Below are 22978 nucleotides of genomic sequence, written 5' to 3'. Positions count from 1 at the left end.
ATATATAAACTTTCTAGACTTAATGTATAATATGTAACCTTCCTAGACTGAATCATGAAGAAATGGAAAAATCTAAATAGACTGATAATCACTGAAGAAATTAAAACAACTATCAAAAACCTCTCCCCAAATAAAAGTCCAGGACCAGATGGCTTCACAAGTGAATTCTACCAAACATTCAAAGAAGATTTGATACATATCCTTCTCACACTCTTCCAAAAAACTGAAGAAGAGGCAGCACTTTCTAAACACATTTTATGAGTCCAACATAACCCTGATACCAAAACCTGGCAAGAATAACACTAGAAAACTATAGACCAATATCTCTGATGAATACAGATGCAAAAATCTTAAACAAAATACTAGCAAATCAAATACAATACATTAAAAAATAAACTATGATCAAGTGGGGTTTATTGCAGGGGCACAAGAATGGTTTAACATAAGCAAATCAATTAATATAATACACCACATTAACAAAACAAGAAATAAAGATCATATGATCTTATCAATAGATGCAGTAAAAGCATTTGATAATATACAACATCTATTTATGATTAAAACACTCAGTAAAATGAGTATAGATGGAAAGTACCACAATATAATGAAGACCATAGATAATAAACCCTCAGCCAATATTATACCCAATGTTGAAAAACTGAAAACTTTTCCACTAAAATCAGGAAAAAGACAAGGATGCCCACTCTCACCACCCTTATTTAACAGTTTTGGAAGTCTTAGCCAGAGCAATAAGTCAAGAAGAGAAATAAATAAAAGTCATCCAAATTGGGGAAAAAGAAGTAAAATGTCACTTTTTGCAGATGAAATGATTCTGTATATAGAAAACCCTAAAGACTTCACTAAAGACCTATTAGAAACAATAAACAAATACAGTAAAGCAAAAGGATACAGAATCAATGTACAGAAATCCATAGCTTTCCTATACACTAACATTCATTATTGAAACTTCAGAAAAAGAAGTAAAAAAATTTATTTTGCAATCACAACCAAAAGAATTTACACCTAGGAATAAACTTAACAAAAGATGTGAAGGACCTATATACTGAAAACTAGAAGCACTATTAAAAGAAATTGAAAAAGACACAGTGAAATAGAAAAAAATATTCCATGTTCATGGATTGGAAGAATCAACAGAGTTAGAAGGCCATATTATTCAAAGCAATATACAGATTTAATGCAATACCTATCAAAATCCCAGTGCCATTCTTTAAAGAAATAGAACAAAAAATTGTCAGATTTGTATGGAACCACAAAAGACATCAAATAGCCAAAGCAATCCTGTGAAGAAAGAACAAAGCTGGAGGTATCACACTATCTGGATTCAAATTATACTACAGAGCTACAATAATCAAAACAGCATGGTATTGACAGAAGAAAAAACACACAGATCAATGGAACAGACTTGAGACCCCAGAAATAAAACCACAAGTATATGGGCAGATAATTTTTGACAAAGGAGCCAAAAACACACAATGGGGGAAAAAAAAAAGACTCTTCAATAAATGGTGTTTGGAGAATTGGAAAGTCACATGCAAAAGAATAAAACTAGATTATAGCTTGGCCTCTTGTACAAAAATTATTTAAAAACTAGAGGCCCAATGCATGAAATCCATGCAAGAGTAGACCTTCCTTCCCCCAGCTTGGGCACCGGCTTCCCTCTGGCACCCCGGATCCGGGCTTCCCTCCGGCTGCTGACAGGTCCCCGGGACCTGGGCTTCCCTCCGGCCCCAGCTTCATCCAGAGGGATGTTGGGCTAATTAGCATATTATCCTTCTATTATTATAGATGGGTCAAAGACTTAAATATAAGATCTGACACAATAAAGTACAAAGAAGAAAATGTAGGTACTAAGCTTATGGAACTCGGTTGTATAGAACATTTTATGAATTTGACTCAAAAGATAAGGGAAGTAAAGGCAAAAATAAATCAATGGACTATATCAACCTAAAAAGCCTCTGCATAGCAAAAGAAACCAACAACAAAATAAAAAGGCAAGATACCTAATGGGAGATGTTATTTGCAAACCACAGCTCTGACAAAGGGTTAATATCCAGAATATATAAAGAACTCATACAATTCTACACCAAGTAAACAGACAATCCAATTAAAAAATGAGCAGAGGACCTGAACAGACACCTCTCCCAAGAAGACACACAAACAAGCCAATAGATATGTGAAAAGATGTTCAACCTCACTGACTGTTAGGACAATTCAAATCAAAACTACAATGAGATTCCAGGTCACACCTGTTAGAATAGCTATTATCAACAAGAAAAACAATAACAAGTGTTAGGGACGTTGCAGAGAAAAAGGGTCAAAGACTTAAATAGAAGTCTTTCACTGTTGGTGGGAATGTAAACGGGTCCAGCCACTATGGAAACAATATGGAGGCTCCTTAAAAAATTAGAGAATTGCCCTAACTGGTTTGGCTCAGTGGATAGTGCGTCAGCCTGTGGACTGAAGGGTCCCAGGTTTGATTCTGGTCAATGGCATGTACCTTGGTTGCGGGCACATCCCCAGTAGGGAGTGTGCAGGAGGCAGCTGATCTGTCTTTCTCTCTCATTGATGTTTCTAACTCTCTAGCTTTCTTCCTTCCTCTCTGTAAAAAATCAATAAAATATATTTTAAAAAAATTAGAAAATAGAATTACCATATGACCCAGCAATCCCTCTTCTGGGTATCTATCTAAAAACTTTAAAACATTTATTTGCAAAGACATATGCACCCCTATGTTCATTGCAGCATTATTTACAGAGGCCAAGACATGGAGACAAAGTGTCCTTTGATAGAGGATTGGATAAAGATGAGGTACATATATACAATGAATACTATTCAGCCGCAAGAAAAGATGAAATACTACTATTTGAGACAGCATGGGTTGATCGTGAGACTATTATGCTAAGCAAAATAAGTCAGTCAGAAAAGGTAAGAACCACATGATTTTACTCATACGTGGGATATAAAGCTTGCACTCATAGACACAGACAAAAGTAGGATGGATACCAGAGGGAAGAGGGTGTGGGGATAGTAAAGGTTAAAGGGGCACAAATATATGGTGATGAGAGATGATTTGACTGTGGGTGGTAGATACACAATGCAATATACAGATCATGTATCATAGAAATGTACAATTGAAATCTATATGAACCAATGTCACCCCAATAAATTTAATTAAAAATATGGGAAAGCAATTTAATAGAGGGGAAATTTTTAAATTGTTAAAGAAGTAACAATTACACACATGAAAATAATATGTATTTATATTGTGTTTGGTTTCTTTTGTTATTCTGATTTGCTGCTTAAAGATCAAGAACAGGCCCCCAAATCAAGGGAAAATAATGTGAATATATCAAAATTTCATAACAAAGCTGCCCAATGTATAACTATGTGATAACTGTTCTTCCTTAGGCAGTGTCACTTATAATCTCAAAGCACAAACTGGACTTTAAAATGGTCCAGGAAAATGTGACATCTGTGTTTTGATTTCCCCCCCACGGTATGATCAGCCATGAATTTGACCCAAAAGGTAAAGGAAGTAAAGGCAAAAGTAAATGAAAGCTAGAGCAAGCTACAACTTATTACCTGGGATCATCAAGGACAGATATTGATGTGACAGGTTTCCGTGGCCTTACTGCTCCAAAAGAGATGCACATTTCATATTTTGCACTTTGAAAACATGCATGTCAAGGGGCAGAAAACAAATAAGGGACATGCAGTGACCTGGCCTTTGAAATGTAGACAGCACAGGTTGCTAAAGTTGAATTGCTCAATACCCCTGCTGAAAACTTGTATCTGCTTAAAATCACTCAGGACAACTCCCTCGGGCTCTTCCAAGATATTCTCTATGGGCGACAAGGTCCCTGGTCCACATGCAGGAGTGCGGCAGCTCAGCCTGACAGCAGAACCAGGGGAAAGCAAACACTCGGTTTCCTTTTGCTACACCAATATTTTGAGAAGCCACTGCCTTATTTAGCTGTTTTAATATAGGATAATAATTCCTACCTTTTTAAAATTATGACAGAAACAGAAATCATTTTCTTCCCAAAAGTTCCAACAAAGGCTTCTGTAGTACCTGTACATTTCCTTGTATGTTTCTCACCCTAAGGACTTATGCTGAACTTTTAATAAAATAATTAGATGGGAACAATCACAAAACCAAGGAAAAGAACACAATGCCTAATACCCATCACTCTCTTAATGAATGTCCCTTCGGTACTTATGAATTCACTTTGTATCCTTCTGCATTTTAAGAAGTTTCTTCAGAAATGTTTCAAAAGCTAATTATTCTGTGTGTTTTCTAGGGTAACACAGTCCTTCCTTTCTGCGACATCCCTCATAGGACTTTACTTATTGTAGCTCTCTTCCTAGTCACCGTGACCATGGCTATCATTGAACTCCTAACTTTTTATTTAGGCCATATTTCACCTCGCTTTTATTAACAGGAACTTTAAAAAAAAAAAAAAAAACACTTTATTTTTCTTCTTCAAATTCCCAGACACTAAATTATACCAGGGTCTTAGAATTTTATATTTGGTCTATTACAAGGGCTTTAAGATGTTACTTTTTTTTTTTAACATGTTAAAGACAATACTCTATGTTCTTATATATGTTACAAGTCTTAATCCTCAAAACAATCTTAGGAAGAACACTCTTAGTATTGCCACAATAAGGTGACAAAAAAGGCGAAAGAAAAAAAAAACTAAACAAACTGTAATCCCAAGATATAATGTCCTCTGTCACTTGTATCTTCTTTGTGCACTATTTACTAACAAAACACTCTTTTTTACTTATTTATTTTTGAAATATATTTTTATTGATTTCAGAGAGGAAGGGAGAGGGAGATAGACTCATCAATGATGAGAGAGAATCATTGATCAGCTGCCTGCCTCCTGCACATTGGGTATTGAGCCCACAACCTGGGCATGTGCCCTGACTGGGAACTGAACTGTGACCTCCTGGTTCACAGGTCAATGGTCAATCACTGAGCCACATGGGCCAGGCACTAACTCTTAAAGAGCCATTTTTTCAATTGAAAACAACAACAACTTTGTTCTTTGTTACATGGCACACTGGGATTCATTTAAAATTTACTTTTCAAACCTATGGCTTTTCGTTCCAGCTTAGCACCATACCACCCAGACCTCTCTAAAACATTCATATGGCTGTGATACTTCATATTTTAAAGTTATTAGTGTCTTCCTACTGCTTAAGAATAGATTTCAGATTCCTAGTTAAGCATTCTATGCCCCTTGGAATTTACTCACCATCCAATACTCCTTTATGAGCACTGTTTATCCCATAGCCCTCAAATCCCCAGGACCCCTGCCATATTCCTTCTTGCTCATCTGTTTTCCTCAAATAGAATCAGAGGCCCTCAAGGGGCCTCCTTTCCTCCTATTTTCTATCCATTTTTCAGATATAGTTCCATAGTAAAATCACAAATAAACAAACAAAAGGCAAGTAGAAGAGATAAAAAATGAATAAGATTAAGTTTTTCTAAAAAGTTATGTATGATGGTAAATTAAGCCCATTTGGGTCTTTATCTAGAGAGATATTTTACCTGAGTTTAGAACATTCAGGAAACACATGGTGGTAATTTTAGAAGGTGTCATAAAGATGATAAAAAATATATAATAAGATGAATTCCTTTTCTATTTTGTTTGATTTGGGGATTTTGGAAATTAATTAACAAAGAGATGTGGTATGACAAAGATGACAGAAAGATGACATCAGAGGCTATCAGATCTCACAATCCAATACAGGCTCCAAGATGTGACTTTTAGCAACAGTTAAGAACATATTACATGCAGAATACATGCTAGCTGTGGAGGTAAAATAGATGAATCAGAAATAACCTCCTACCTGATGTAATTTACAATTTGACAGAAAGAAACAGACATGTAAGTTTAAAGGAGTAGAACAGGCAACATTCCCAGACCAATTTCATAAAAATATGTTTCATGTCCAGATAAAAGGTAAATTCTAGCCATAAAATATGACATATTATAGAGTAGTATAAAATATAAACACAGACAGTGTAGGGATGATCAGAAAAAGATATTTTGTGGAAAACCATCCCCCCAAAAAAACAAAAAAAATACAAAAGACAGATTCCTGTACAAATCTAACCAAATGAAAAAGAAAAAAATAGATTGGGGGAAAATATAAGTTATTTAAAGTTTTTGCTTGAAATTAAGAAGTAAAATATAAAACAAGCAATGCCCTCTTGCTTTGGACTACATGAAGAATTGTTCTTGCTTTGGGCAAGAAGCAATAATATATCCTGTAAAAAATGTGTTGGAATTTTGCCACATTGCCATTTCCAAACAGTGAGTGCCTAAATTGATATGATATCAGAAGCAATGTAATATCAAAGTAAGACCTATTTTGGTTCTCCCTTTTCATATTATACAAATGACCTTAAAAACCTACTTTTTCTTCTCTCTTTAAAAGAGTATGTGAGTTATAGAAAAAACAATTTTTAAAATGTATTACTCAAATTCCACCAATAACAGAAATCATCAAACTTTAAGCTACACAAGTCAAATATTTACTTCTGTTTTGTTCACTGATATGTCTTTCAGTGACTAGAATGTTGTCTGGTATATAGTAGATGTTCAATAAATATTTTTTGATGAATAAAAATGAGAACAGAATATTGGCAGTATTTTTGTTATCTAAAAGGGCAACGTATGAACAAATGAAAGGACAGACACCTGGAATTCTAGTTCTTGTATAATGTGGACAAAATAGATAGGGGTTATAATAAGAAATAGGCTAACAGGTTTATTATCTTTCTTGAAGTTAAGCATAAATAGGCTACTTACATACCTAGATATACCCTGGTATATTATTTGAAGTATCAGGAAAATAAATTATAAAAGCATAGAGAAAAATTAAGCATAAGTATTTGTGAGCCGGAAATTTTATGATTAGCTCCTTAGTTACCATATAGTGTTAATAACAGACTTTCTGTTAGTCTTAATTCTGTGGCCAATGGTAGTCTTTATCTTCTCAGAGTCTTCATTGGTATTTTAGAGGGATTTGGGGCAAATGTGTATCTGGGGTTGTGACTATGACCCAATTTTAAACCAGTTTCTAAACAAACACTTAGTTGGAGTGCAGATTTTAATACAGTATACTTTACAGGCTTGTATTAGTGAACAATTATTCCAAAGTTATTACTTTACTGACAAGGAAAATGTGACACAAAGAGATGATGTAACTTGCCCCAAATCATAGCTAGTTTGATTCATAAAGTCTATACTTTTGGACTCAGTATTTCTATTTCTGGGTGTTAATCCTAGAAAACTAATGAGAAAAGTACAAAGATATTTGCACACAGAAGTTTTCACCTTTAGGAAAAAATAGTTAACAAAAGAGACAAAAACAAAAACACGTGCCTAATTATTGAATGAAATATAGCTAATAAAATAAAGGAAGGAAAATACAGACAATAGAAAAATGGGCTACCATTAAAAATAAAAGCTCTTGCTCTGGCGGTTTGGCTCAGTGGATACAGCGTGGGCCTGTGGACTGAAGGGTCCTGGGTTCGATTCCGGTCAAGGGCACATGCCTGGATTGCAGGCTTGATCCCCAGTAGGGGCCATGTAGGAGGCAGCCGATCAATGATTCTCTCTCATCATTGATGTTTCTATCTCTCTCTCCCTCTCCCTTCCTCTCTGAAATCAATAAAAAATACATTTATAAAAGAATAAAAGCTCTCCATTAACAGGGAATGATTTTAATAATGTTCTGCAAAGTAAATAAACATAAAAGTATTTATCATGTGATCTCATTTTAGTGTAGAGTACTCCGCAAATGTATATTAGCATAAAGAAACCGAATGCTTAGAAATCAAGTATTTAACTGGTTATTACTAAGACATGTGGATTTGAAAAGTTATCAGAATTACTAATTTTTATGTCTAAAATAAATATCTATAACCTAAAAAATAATGCCTTGAGGAAAATGTATGTAATATTGTCATTGAGGAGTTATTTTATTCTAGTCTGAGAAGTAATACTTTCCCTACTAAAGCTTGTCCCAATGAAGAAATTGTTGAGTTAGTTGACTTTTGGAGACTAGAGAACCCTGAGTGATTTATCAAAAAACAAACAAAAAAAAATCATAGTGTGAATAAAAGTCAGAAAAATACAGTGTGTACAAAAAGAAATATGGAGTTTTCAAATCTTTGCTATTCTAACTACAGTGCTAAGATCTCGGCTAAGAACTGCTTGCCAAAGACAGGAACTAGCATGTGAGATATCCAAGAGAACGTCAACAAGTTACTTAAAATAAAATCATATGCAAAGTATTATGCCACCAAGATTGAAAAGCATATGATAGCTATAATTCTGGAGTCACAGTTATAGTATGGAAAAATCTAACTATGCAGAAATAAAGGACATAGTGTTTGGCTCTAAACACAGGTTTTCAGATTAATCTTTTTTGTGCTCATATAACATTTCTTTCCTGTGGAAATTCTTATTTGTGCATATTAGAATCATCTTCTGAAAGAAGAAACATCTAAGATTTAAAGAGGCCAACAGGCCACCAAAAAATCATTCGAGGAGTGAATGAATCCAGGTAAACATGACTCCAAAACCCATGCACTTTCCACTCACTGTGTCTTGCAGAGTCGACAGAACTTACTGTCTGTCTCACTGACTTTGATGTGGTGATCCCAGCCAATAAATGGATCCCTCTGATACTATCAATACAGGAGAGCCATGTGAGCAGAAACAGGATTTGAATTTTCATTCAAAAACCAGACAACAGAAGGAAAAATTCTAGAGGGAGGAATCCCTGATCACCTCATTGTCCTTTACTATATTTTCTCATGAGTCCATAAGCAATGGTGATTTGTGCCTAGATGTTTATTAATACATGCTGTTTGTGTGTGTTGTGTGTGTGTGTGTGTGTGTTAATTTTATGTGACAACTTGACTGGGTTAAAGGATGACCAGGTAGCTGGTAAAACATTAATTCTAGGTATGTCTGTAAAAGGTGTCCGTGGAAGAGATTAGCATTTGAATCTATAGATTGAGTAGAGAAGATCACCCTCAGCTATGAGGGTGGACACTATACAATCCATTGAGGGTCTGAATAGAGGACAAAGGCAGAGGAAAGGCACATTCACTCTCCATGCTTGAGCTAAGATATCATCTTCTCCTGCCCTCAGACATCAACACTCCTGGGTCTTGGACTGTTGCACTCAGACTTGCACTATCAGTTCATTTAGTTCTGACACCTTCACATTTGAACTGAATTCTCCAGCTTGCATACAGTAGATTGAGGGACTTTTAGGTCTCCATAATTTTATGAAGCATAATAAATCAATCTCCCCCTCTTTAAATGTATATGGAGTTTGGTTCTGTTTGTGTGGAGAACCCTGATATAATAAATAAAATAATATATAAGTACATACATTATATATTATAAATATATTTTTTCTCAATAAATTGGATAATTCTCTCTTGAAAAACTAGTTAAGTTCAAGTCAATTAATATTTACTATTCACTTGCCACATGCCACATGCCACATACAAAGTTTTAATCCCTGAGTTGCAACTATTGAGATAATAAGAGTCACATAGGAAAAAGTAAGAAGAGGCATTTGGGTTTAGTGAGCTCTTTGAGCAAAGACACCTATCTGTGGAGTGGTCCTGCAGTTATGTGCCAAGGCTGTGTGTAAGTATGGTAATAGTGTTAGGAAGCAAAGGGTAGAAACAAACATCCATTATCGGAGGGTGAAATACTGTGAATGTTACTGAGAGGTAATGCTGTTAAGGTGGTTCTATACTTTAGAGAAACTTAAATATGATATAAATGAAAGTCTGACCCTAGGGAGAAATCTTAGAAATAGGAAGACACAGTTAACTTGATATTGAGTTCAACAGTTCTTCACAGTATTAATAAATTCGATGTCTCACAACAAAAACTATTGGACACTACAAACATTGCCAAATAACACTTATTAGACTTTTTTAAATGTGGATTTAACATTATTCAATATATCTACATTAATACAAATCAAAACTCTCGTCAAATAAACATGAAAAAAAAACAAAACAATTTTTTTTTCTAAGGCTCTTTTTTGAACTTTTATTTTCTACTAGAGGTCTGGTGCATGAAAATTCATGCACTGGAGGGGGGCAGGTCCCTCAACCCAGCCTGCCCCCTCTCACAGTCTGGAAGCCCTCAGGGGAGGGAAGCAACTTGGCGATCTGGGGAAGGCGATGCCCCATCACACCTCTGCTGCTGTCACTGCTGGCAGCGCAAGCCTCAGCTGGCCCCAGTTACTGAGCCTCAGGCAGCCCTGGGTAGCTGGGCAGCTGCCATCCGAGGCTTGCCTGTGCCTTGGGCCGGCCCTGGGTGGCTGGGGACTGAGGGGACTGGGGGACTCTGGAGGCAGGTGCGTGGCGCAGCCGGGCCCACCTGAGGGTGGGCCTGGCCTTGCTGTGCGCCTGCTGCCCCAGTGGGGCTGAGCGAACTGGGCACCACCATCTTGTGGCTGTGGGTGCTACCATCTTTGAGGGCGTGACACTCATTTAGCATATTCCCTCCTTATTGGCTGTGGGTGCCGGCATCTTTGTGATGGCATGAGGGTCAATTAGCATGTTCCCTCTTTATTAGATAGGATTATTAGATAGGATCATACATAGTAGTAAGTGAAAATGGCCATCAAGATACAAAAATGAAGGCTTTCAAAGAACAAACCTATTCCTTAATTAGAAGGATGGATACAATAATAAAATTTCTATGTGAAAAAATCTATAAGGTATTCAGATCTACCTCCATAGACCTGAATACTTTATAGACTACCCCAAGGTGTATAAGTTCTGCACAATTTAAATAGTTTTTTATTATATTGAGAAAATAAAAAATTATTAACAACAAAACTATATCTTATCTCAAAGAAATATTTTTCCTGTTAAAGCTTTAAGATAAAATAGTACATACTAGCGTTTCACTAAAGATACATGACCATTACCAATTGAAATCTGAGTATCAAATCTGTTTCCTAAAATCTACCCATATAAGGAGAATCATGCATGAGAAAGATAATCTGAGGGCTTAATATTATCTTAAATAAATAATTTGTGTATTGTACATGATCATACACTTTTTATTCAATTTTATTTTATTTATTTGTATTTTAGTACCACATAAATTATAAATATCACAAAGCTAGAAAAAATTTTCATATTCTAGAAAAACACAAACATAAAATCTGTGTCTGAACCATTTCTACATCCTGCATAGTCCCTTAACAGTGGCCCTTAATAAATAGTAAAAGGAAAGTCCACTTGAATAGTTATCTTCCTTGTTGTAAATATATCTCCTCCTAGATCCTGCTTTTCCTTGAAGTTACCATTGTTTTTCCTGTATTTAAAATATAGCCAAACATTCAGAAAGAAATCTATATTCTTCTCTACTTCCTTACTTTTCAGTTAACCAACTACCATCTGGTTCCTATCATATAGGGCTTTCAAGACATGCCCCATAATTGCCATCTAATTGCAAAATCCAATAAACCATCCATAATTGTTATTCTCTCTAATTCTCTGGAGTTGATATTTGATGGATGTTCTCTACTCTTTTGACTTTGAGGACTCTATTCTTTGATAATTACCTTGTACTTTCTATTTACTTTTGTTGATTTCTCCATATCTTTTTTCTCCTCATCATGATATGCCACATAGCCTGTGTTCTATTCTCAACAATCTTCACATTTTCCTTTCTGATCTGTTCTCTGACTGTGCCAGTCCTCTTTCAAGAAATGTGTTCAGTAATTAGCCCTCTTAAACCACTGCACTTTTTTTTCAAAATACTGTGAAAATATCAGTTCATCTAGAAAGTCTTTTTTTTTCTCTCAGTTGATCTTTCTATTCAGTTGTTTTCCCATAACACTTTGGTGATATACTAGTATATATTATAACAACTGTCAAATGGTATTTTAATTTTTTAAAAAACCCATTTATCTAATCAAAATGAATATTAAATTCTTCAAAAGTAAAAATCACTTTGGGATTAGTACAGAATAAAAAGGGCAGCACAATATAAGAGATAGAAGCAGGGCATGGACTTAAGAATCAAGCAGAGGTCTCAGGAATCCATCACTTCCTAGGATATAACCTCTGTGTTATTATCAGTAAAATGGGTATAACAATTAGATAATAATAAAAATTACATGATATTCTAACTTTATACATAAAATGTGTAAAGTGCTTAACACAGTGCTGTCACAAAGTATTTGCTAAACCAGTTTAACTGTCAATCATTCCCCTTTCAAGTTTACACAGGGTCTCACTCATCACAGGTTCCAGGTACATATTTGGTGAATGAATTAATGAATGCATGATAATAGAATGTAATTATCTCTCTTATGCTTCTTTTAAGGTTTAAGTTGATTTGAAGAACTCAGTAAGCTTTACTCCTGCAATCAGAATAAATTTTAGGGCATAGAAAACCAAGGCACAGACAAAATTTTCATAAAGCCAAATGCAAATAGAGATGTAGACAGAGATACAGAAAGTCAGAGGTGTTTGCTCCAAGCCCATGCAATTAACATGATTTACTGTGTTTATCAGATAAGCTGATTATGACCTTAGAAGGCCAGTTGCCCCTGATGACACTTGGTAAGTGTATGATGTGGAAGAGAACAGTATTGTGGGCCACTGTGCCCATGAGTGATATATTCTGGTGACATGGGCATCCTCTGAACAGGCCATGGTCCGGAGACCTACTTGTGGGGAGAAGGCAGGGTGAGCCTGAAATGTCATGTGTGCTTTGCCTGGGAATAGCAAGAGAGAAACAAGATAAAAGAAGGCTGGGCCTCAGAGCAGCCATTGCCAGTGTCCTGAAAGTGAAGCAATGAAAGTACCTATTGCTTGGCCAAAGGTCACCCTGCATTTAGTAACTGAAATATTCAGGAACCGATTGTCCTTTCCTTTAGTTGCACTGCCAAGGTTCAGGCCCTCACCACTTTTCACCTGAAGTGTTGCCATACTTTTTGGTATGTGGTCCTCCCTGATCTCGAGGGCTTTCCTCCACATGCCAACAAAGGTTTCCTTCAGAATCAAACTCCTTCAGCTCAAACCTCTGCCTCAGATCTCTTTGGCTAATTATTCTTTTCAGGATCCTATGAAATCCCTTACTTTTGGCACAAATTGGATTCCAGTTTATCTTTCTAGTTTTATTGCCTCACATCCCTCCCTCTGCCAACGCTATAGTCATTCTTAATTATAGCTATATTAAACTGTTCCTAGCCATTAAGTTTCCTACATGTGTTTTTGCTTATGTTATTCTTTTTCCCCCAGAATGTTCTTCCCAACCTCACTGAACTACATCAATTGCACGAACAAAAGGTTGCCTTCCCTGTAAAGTTTTCCATGTTCCCATTTCCCATTTTGAGTGAGTCACTTGCCCTGTTAAGATTCCACTGTCTTTTTTATTCCTGTGTTCACAATTACATTATTATAGATTAACTAGTGGCCCAGTGCACGAAATTGGTGTACATTAAAAGTGAATTAATTAGAGGAAATACTTTAATATCGCATTTGCCCTTTCTCTATAATAAAAGTGTCAGAGATGAAAGAAAATTAGTAAAATGTATATGAAAATCTCCATCCTGTCAGAGTCTGGGGCACGCCACGGGATGCAGAGTCAAGTCCCCGCCCACCCGTGCTTGCCTCAAAATCATGCGAGACCCAGTCAAGCCCCGCTGGGTGGGGGGTTGCAGCCTCAGGTCCCCTGGCACAGCCTTAGGTCCCCTGGCCCTGGGTGCACGGCCTCAGGTCCCCCAGCCCTGGGGACACAGCCTCAGGTCCTCCGGCCCTGGGGACACAACCTCAGGTCCCCCGGCCCCAGTGCCAGGGCGGGAGGCATGGCCTCAGGTTCCCCAGCCTGGCCTCAGGTCTCCCGACCCCAGCATGAGGGCATGAGGGCACGATGATGATTTGCATATTAGCTCTTTATTATATAGGATTATATATGATTAGTTGCTTATAAATTCTTAACCCCTCTAATTAGTGAATTCCTTGATGCCTAGGGTTAATTTCATTCATCTTCACTTATCAAGGATTGAGCATACTTTCAGGGTCTTATAAATATTTGCAGAAAAACTGGAGGAATTTACAGTAGAGACAGTGCAAAGGTAGAACTAAAGAAGGGTTGTCTCTCTGTCTTCAACTGCATAAGCTGCTAAACTTGAGTATGAACTGAGAAATGAATCAATTTCTTGAAATAGTTTATGTACAATTTATAGACTAAAATTTAAAGTGGTATTTGTGGATGTGTTTTATGTAAAAATATTGGTTTAACAATTCAAATATCTTCCAGAAACAAATAATATCAAATTTTCCTATGTGATTATTTTAATAACTTCCAATATTTCCCCAACTATTGTATAAAGAATCACATTTTCTTGAACAAAAATAGATCTTTTTGAATAAAACTGCAGAGTTTTGGTAAGGAGACATCTGGATTTAAATACCATTGTGCTTTAAAACTATTATCAAGTACTCTGAGACACTACCATGGGGCTAATTTTGGATGCCTATCAGGGTTTCTACTTACAATATTGGGTCTTCAGGAGTGTGTCAGATACGATCCCACCTCTAAAGCTCAAATAAATGATTAAAAGGTATCTTGCACTGTAATGAATATTGACAGTTTCCTCAAAAGTGGTCCTTGAAAATTTTCAGAGGAAATGAGTTTGCTATGACAAACTGAATTGAGAAAGTCTGATTTCAACTATTCAGAAATAAAATTTCTAGAGTTTTTAGCGGGTACATTTTTTTCTGTAAAGAAGTCTTATTGATTAAGGTAAGATCATTTCTAGTAAAATTTTGGGATGCAAAATAAGGTATTTTTCATCAGTACTTGAAGTGAAAAGTCAGTTACTAAATAAAAACTACCACTCCAAATACAGTATATAGAGACAGAGTCTAAAAATACCTGCTTCTATACTTCTCTAGTTAAAAGCACTAGTCTAACTAATATATTTTCATTAGACAGTTTCGTGAACTTGTTCATTCCCTCCATTACATTTCTAGGCTTTCTTACTATGGTGCATACAATTGTCGGTGAGCAAAGCACAGGTTAAGTGTGTACGACACAGATGAGCCCGGGGATTAAGTATACACTGAAATGCACGTGGATGTTCATGATTTAAGCCAATGGACTGTGGCCTGAAATGATGTCACACGAAGTGGAGCGGTAAGTGGAAGGTTAAACCTACTTGCATCTCGGCTCATTAAACGCAGTTAAAGTGCAAATCCCCTCATTCTGACAGTAGTGATCACAAGGGTTCTCTTTCTGGTCACAGCGCTGACTTTTAAACCCCACAGAGCATCTGCAGAATTTCAGTAAAATACAGCCAAATAAAGCATCTGACTTGGTATTTTTTGTTAATATGTTTCAAATTTACTTCATACAGAATATGTGATTAAAATTGTTCTCAGGTATGCTCACTTCTCTCTCATACAAACTCATCACATGCTACTCTGACGAGGTGGGTACAGAACACAGGCATGGGTCTTATGTGGGCATTGCCCTTCTAGTCAAGCAGGGATAAAGGAAAACTCAAAGTAGAGGACACGTAAGTTGAATAGTTTTATTTCAAGTTGTCCATTCTGGACCATTAATTATTTGAGAGGAGGAAATATTAAATTCCAGATTTTCTTAAAGCAGAAAATCTCCAATACTTTCCAAACATTTAGAAACCCAGATTCGAGCTAATGTATTATAAAGGAGCAAGGCTTAATAGGTTTGCATAATACAACACTTTTAAAATGAATACAAATATCAAAAGCATTATACACGTGAAGCTATACCTGAAATTCTTTTGAAAAGAATGACCTTAAGTACTGAAGTATTCATTAATAAAATCATGTCCTGGTTTCACATATCTGAATAAAGTCAATAAAACTATAACATTTTCCCCTGACACTTCCAAGTTCAAAAATCTATGAATGTCTGAAATGGGTATGATGCTAAAATTTAAATGAGTTATCCTTATGAAGTCACTAGCCAATTGATGAAGGAGGAGATTCTGTAGCACACGAGCCAGTGAGGGAAAAGACCTGATCAAAGGTGTCCATGAAATATTTATTTAAAATGTATTTCCCCAACAATAGAGCAGGGATTCCATGTACAACCAAAGTCACTATTAAAAGCCCACAAAGTTGTAAAATACTCACAGACACACAGGTACATTTGTCTCAGGGTCCAGCTGACACGTGCCACCATTGTAACAGTAGCCGTCACATAACTGACAGCTAGAGGCAATCTTTCCATTGGTGCAGCTGCAACAACAAAGGAAAAGAAATCTCATCATTACTGGCATCATTATTGTTTAAAGCTGACACAAATTCTCCGCACATGATAATATTCATCGTAGAGGAGTCATGCAGGGGCTGGCCAAAAGTAAGTTTTCAGAAAGGCAGACTTGTTAAAGGCAAATGTTTTTTAACAGAATAATGATAAAATTATTATTTTGGTAATTTTTAAATTTTCAGCCCATTTGCTTAATATAAAAATTTAATTTAGCTAGATATATGTGTGAAAAATACATACTCTAATTCCTATCACTTACACTGTGAGAAGATGTTATCAATATCTTATTCCCTTTTCCTATAACTAGAATTTGGTGAAATCAGTGTGAATTATAAACCATATGATCATATACTCTGGAGGCAAATGCCTCATCTACTCCTTCTAATATGGAAATCTAGTCCAAAGAATTATTAATGAGTTCTAGTTTTCATATTTTGTAAGAAAGCATAGCATTATGCTGTAGTGACATGTATCCCACTGCATTTCTTTGAATATGTATTGTAATTAATGTAAACCTTTTTATTCTAACAACAAAAACAAAACAAAACATGGAGCAGTCCATTGCAAACATAAATAGTACTGTCCTAGGAACAATATGCAATATAACAACAAAGTAATGAAGTAGCCTTACATGGAATACTTATGGAAATGATTCTAACATATGGCATATTTATGTGTCTGAGATAAGAATAAACTATGGCTATGGCTACAGGGGGGAAACAAGCATGATAATAATAGGAAAAAAAACAAATTTCTTACTAGCCATGTTATATTTTTAAATAAATAGATAAATACTATTAGGTTGGACATTAACAATTATTGGGGAAACAGAACAAACTGCATTTGCATTCCAAATTTCAGAGGGACCTCTTCTATAAGAAGTATGGTAGTAGAATTATACAATCCTGGGACCAAATAAGAATTATAACACATCCTGCCAATATTTTGATTGTGAGACCATGTTAGTACTAGGTGCTAGGAAGCAATCAGTGATATCACAATAAATCTGGACATAACCTTGACAAAGAAATCAGGCTGCAATATCATTGATTGATCACTTTGATCCTTTTCCTAATGGATACCTATTACAGTACATCCATCAAAGGGCAATTGCTAATGATAGGTGAGATGTCTGAAATATTGGTTGGCAATCCTGTAGTTCATTTATTTTGTGCATATTTATTGGACTTCATGTGGTTGGTAGGGCAGTTAGAAATGGACTAATCTGCTTATAACTTTTTCTGCATGCTTAATTTAAAGATATTGTTAAAGACATGAATTTTAAAATCACATTTATTTTATTTATTTATTTATTTCCAATCTTTAATTTCTTTATTAAGTTATTACATATGTGTCCTCATCCCCCCATTAACCCCCAATTCCCCCCCCTACTCATGCCCTCACCCCCCTGGTATCTGTGTCCATTGGTTCAGCTTATATGTATGCATACAAGTCCTTTGGTTGATCTTTCCCCCTTACCCCCACCCTCCCCTACCTTCCCTCTGAGGTTTGACAGTCTGTTCGCTGAGAAGCAATGAGTAAACTGGAGATATAAGAAAGTGGAACCAAACATGGGGCAAGAGGCAGTGGTTTAAAGTTTCTAAGATTTAACAGAGACTATCACACCCTTTATGATCCATGAAGGCATGCAAATACAAATTCAAACATATTCAGTGGTATTGGTGTCTGATATGGTGAGTGGGTTGAGGAGGCTGTTCCTTGTCCTCCATGCCTACCCTCCTTAAAAATCAAAGAGCAGAAAGTTAGTTTCTTGTTTTGTCAAAGGTGCAACATCAAAGAGAAAAATAGCTCATTATGCATGAAGTGATTTTCCTTAAGAAAGATAACTATACACCAAATATCAGCTTTTAAAACAAAACAAAAAACATATTTATTCATTGCTCTTAAATTTCTGCTTCCACAAGTCATAAAAGATGTTGCCTCTTTCTCCTAAAAACTTTTTTTGAATTCTCAATTGAAGACAGAAATTTGTAGATATTTCAAATGCAAAACACAAATTATCCAAATCATTATAATGCATCAGAGTACAGTTCATCTTTTGTAATCGTCACCTGAGCATATTTTTTCATTGATTTTTAGAGAGAGGGGAAGAGAGAAGGAAAGACAGAGAGAAATATCCATGTGAGAGAAACACATAGATTGATTGCCTCCTGAATACACCCCGACCAGGGCCCAGGCCAGGAAGGAGCCTGCAACCAAGGTACATGCTCTTGACCAGAATCGAACCTGAGACCCTTCGGTCCATAGGCCAATGCTCTATCCACTGAGTCAAATTGGTTAGGGCTAGTTCACATTTTTTTTAAAAAAATTTTATTGTTTAAGGCCGTGGTCGGCAAACTGCGGCTTGCAAGCCACATGTGGCTCTTTGGCCCCTTAAGTGTGGCTCTTCCACAAAATACCACGGCCTGGGCGAGTCTATTTTGAAGAAGTGGCATTAGACATAGTTTAAGTTTAAAAATTTTGGCTCTCAAAAGAAATTTCAATTGTTGTACTGTTGATATTTGGTTCTGTTGACTAATGAGTTTGCCGACCACTGGTTTAAGGTATTACAAATATTAGTACATATGTCTCTCTTTTTTTTTTTTTCCCCCACTGACCTCCCCCAGCCTCCTCTACTCCCAGGCACTTGCCCTCGTCCCCCCATCCCCAGTGTCTTGCATCTGTTGGTTGTGCTTTTATGCATGCATGCAAGTTCTTTGGTTGATCTCTTACACCCTAGTTCACATTTTTAATGCAAGTTTTTATCATAATTTTGTTTATAAGAGACATATGTCACACACATGCACACACAGTTTGTGATATATCATTTTCCAAAAGTTAATTAATAATTGTCCAGTACACAAAAATAATTCCATAGTAATCAACATCAAAGGCATTGTGTACTGTAGACTATGAAATATTATGATAAACTAGTGGCCCAGTGCACGAAATTCATGCACATAAAAGGGGATTAATTGGAGGAAATATTTTACTATTGCTATTTGCCCTTTCTCTATAATAGAAGTATCAGATGAAAAAAAATTAGTAAAATATATATGAAAAACTTCCTCCTGTCAGAGTCTGGGGCACACCACAAGACCCAGAGTCCCTGCCCACCCACATGCGCCTCAAAATCGCGCGAGACCCAGACCCAGCCGGCCTTCCCCCTGCATTGGGCTAGATCCAGATCCGGCAAGTCCCACCCTTGTCAAGCTCCGCCAGGCGGGCACAGCCTCAGGTCCCCTGGCCCAGAGTCAGGGTGGGGGGCATGGCCTGAGGTCCCCTGTCCCAGCACCGGGGTGGGGGCGCACCTTGAGGTTCCCCGTCAAACCCCGCCAGGCGGGGGGCACGGCCGCAGGTCCCCCCACCTGGTGCTGGGGCAGGGGGTGGGGCCTCAGGTCCCCCGTAAAGCCCAGCCGGGTGGGGGCCATAGCCTGAGTTCCCCCGGCCTGGCTCCGGGGTTGGGGCACGGCCTGAGGTCCCCCATCAAGCCCTGCTGGGCAGAGGGCATGGCCTGAGGTCCCCCAGCCTGGCACCAAGGTGTGGGGCACAGCCTCAGGTCCCCTGTCAAGCCCCACTGGGCCAGGGTGTGGCCTGAGTTCCCCCGACCCAGCACTGGGGGTGCACCTTGAGGCTCCCCGTCAAGCCCCGCTGGGTGGGGGGCATGGCCTGAGGTCCCCTGTCAAGCCCAGCCAGGAAGGGGGGTGTGGCCTGAGGTCCCCCGGCCTGGTGCCAGGGTGGAGGGCATGGCCTGAAGTCCCCTGTCAAGCCCCACCTGGTGGGGAGCACAGCCTGAGGTCCCCCCTGGTGGGGGGCACAGCTGGGGCGGGGGGAGCAGCCTGAGGTCCCCTAGCCCAGCACCAGGATGGGAAGTGCACCTTGAGATCCCCCATCATGCCCCACCGGGCGGGGTGCGTGGCCTCAGGTCCCCTGGCCTGACACCAGGGTGGGGGGCGCAGCCTGAGGTCCCCTGTCAAGCCCCAGAGGGCGGGGGAGGGTGTAGCCTCAGGTCCCTGCTGAGTGCTCGTTAAGGCTCCTTATGGGAACTTGGCCTCAGCTGTGGGTGCAGCCATCTTTGTGACAGAGTGATGGTCAATTAGCATATTCCCTCTTTATTAGATAGGATTCTTTCTTCATCAACATTTACTTAGATTTCCAGAGGAGAAAAAAATATTCAATTAGCTTTATGTCATCTCTATGATCATTATACTTGACAGAGTAGCTATTCTAATTGACAGCTCATAGGCTGCACATTAGAAACACACCTATTAGTAATCACAAGCATACATGGCAGCTTGAATTTGCCTACTTAAAAGATTACATTAACTCGGTTGTGATTCTGTTTTGGTATCAGTTCCTTACGTCTGAAACAAATTCCAATATCACTGTAAACTTCATTTTCTGCTAAGATGAAGCATATCATAAAAATGAAAACAAACTTGCCTAATAATTCAGCATACCCGGAGTCCTGTTTGGCATGTACGTTTTATGGTCCATCTAATACATCAAGTATTATACTCCTAATTTTAAACTTCCACTATCTGTTCATTGTTACCAACTATTATTTACCTATTTTTACGTATATTTTCCCAAAAAAGATCTTTTAAGAGTCAAGAGCTATAAGGTTGAATCTCAATAGCCTACTGGAGTTATAAGGCTCATGTTTTTAGGTCGGCAGAGTCAAGTTTCCCTGTAGAGCAGGTAGCATTGATGCCCTACGAGTCCTGCCCTCCCTTCCTCTCATGGAACTTCCCCAAGTAACAGAAACAGAACGTGTGTCTCTGCCTGAGACTTTCTAAGGTAAACTAAGTGGGAACCTGGCTCACAGCCTGCCTTTGGTGATGGCCATGATTCCCTGTGAGGATGAAATGGGTTGTAAAGAGGACTCTACTGCGCATTCCTGAGATGGTGCCCTGGACAGGAAGAAAGACATATGCCCACTAATTGAAAAAGTGCTCTGTCAGGCTAAAGTCTCATCACGAAGAACTGACAAGCTTAATAAGTAAACACGATTTTGGCAGTTTATATGAAAATGCATTTTGCTTTTATGTACTTACCAAAGGCACATATTTGTAATTAGTCATATTTTCAATTACTTTACTTAAAAAAAAATAAGGTACTTCCAAATGAACCAATTAGAGGGTTTCAGTAAATGACATTCATGATGATAACACAAATCATATTTAGAGTAACTTCTAAAATGAGAGTAAATAAAAGAGAAAAATGTTGATGCTGTAGGTAATAAAATTTTATTGGGCCTTGTTTGGCAGAGCACCGTAACTCAGGGCTGGCGCCCTCGCACAGCTGTGGCGGCGGAAGCTGTGGCAGGAACACTCATGGCCTGCTTTTCTGTCTCATATCATCATTTATTAGGCTCCTAAGCAAGGCAAGTGGCAGAGTCCAGTGTTTTATAAGTTCTTCTTTTAAAAGGTTGTTGAAAGAAGTTTGGAGTGAGGATTGACCTCTAACCTCAGTGGTATAAAGTCGTTTCATGATAGAGACTGAATGACATTACCCTTTAGATGGGATGATCTGTTTTCCATTCACTTGACCTTGAAGCCAAAGGGCAAAAGATAATGTAACCAAAGTGTAACTTGGACATTTTTGTTTTAGTTGCTCCCTAGAAAACATTATTCCTTTTCCTTATTTTTATGTTCAAAATAAAACAAAACACACACACACACACACAAAAAAAAAACATGTAAAGTGTGTTTCCATTAGATAGGTCCTTTGCTTCTCCCCCAAAAGAATCGTTTTGTAACAACAGAGAGCCAATACTCACAGAAGAGAATAATAATGAAACAATTAAAAGCCTGAGCTATCCTAATTCAGAAATATTACATATAGCTTTCTGAAGGTATGTTGCATTTCACTATTTCTTGCTTACTATTATAAATATTCTATATAGGGAATTATCTGACCATATCATTACATGATTAATATTCATGTCCCCATGATGTGCATAATAGGTGTTGAATAATTTGGATTTAATTTAAATGAACTGAACTTTATCTCCAGCAAAAAAAGAATGCAATAGTCACGATATCTTAGAATAAAAAGAATTTACATTGTTTTTACAGTTTTTTGCTGGACTGCTAAATCCTTTGGGTTCAAATACTTTACTAAATTAAGCATATGTCCACTTACTTGCAAGATATATCATCACTGTCTTTATTTATAATGCAGTGACCTCCATGGCATCTTATACATTTATCAACCTCACATTTTGGTCCTTCATAGCGTGTTGGACAGACACAGTCAACGCTTCCGTCATTCCCAATAGTACAGGATTCAGAATTCACACAGTAGTGGTGACACAAATCTACAAAGAATGCACAACAGAAAAATAAAATTATATTATAAGACATTTTTCTTCAGTCACAATAAATGTGTCCATTTTATGTAATATTTAAAGTCGGTTGATCAATATGTAGATTAATTTACAAAACAGCTTATAATTACATGTAACTAGAAATTTCTAATAATGCTATTGATTTGCTTCCTTTTTGCCTGAGTTGGGTAGCATTTCAGCTGGCTAAGGGGAAATGGGTACTATGGATATAATGCTAGCTGACAAACTCTTTGGTTTCTGAATTTTAAAGTTTAAGTCAACA

The 22978-nt window shown here is 37.4% G+C and overlaps 1 protein-coding gene across 2 annotated transcripts in view; it reads right to left on the bottom strand.

Moving 5' to 3' along the window:
- LRP1B (LDL receptor related protein 1B) overlaps positions 1 to 22978 on the bottom strand; it is a 1782191-nt gene that overhangs the window by 27600 nt on the left and 1731613 nt on the right. The window contains exons 85-87 of one of the 2 annotated variants that reach the window (XM_080670834.1): positions 22512 to 22686; positions 16229 to 16333; positions 15268 to 15381 (exon numbers count right to left, since the gene is read on the bottom strand). In XM_080670834.1, coding sequence (XP_080526960.1) covers positions 15268 to 15381; positions 16229 to 16333; positions 22512 to 22686 — 394 coding nt within the window. The remainder of the gene's footprint in view (positions 1 to 15267; positions 15382 to 16228; positions 16334 to 22511; positions 22687 to 22978) is intronic. The other variant, XM_080670835.1, reaches the window with a different exon arrangement.

This window comes from Plecotus auritus (genome assembly GCF_963455305.1).
Source record: "Plecotus auritus genome assembly, chromosome: 5".
Lineage (NCBI taxonomy): Eukaryota > Metazoa > Chordata > Mammalia > Chiroptera > Vespertilionidae > Plecotus > Plecotus auritus.
Note: the sequence above shows the minus strand (reverse complement) of the source record. Positions and strands in the feature narration are given on the sequence as shown.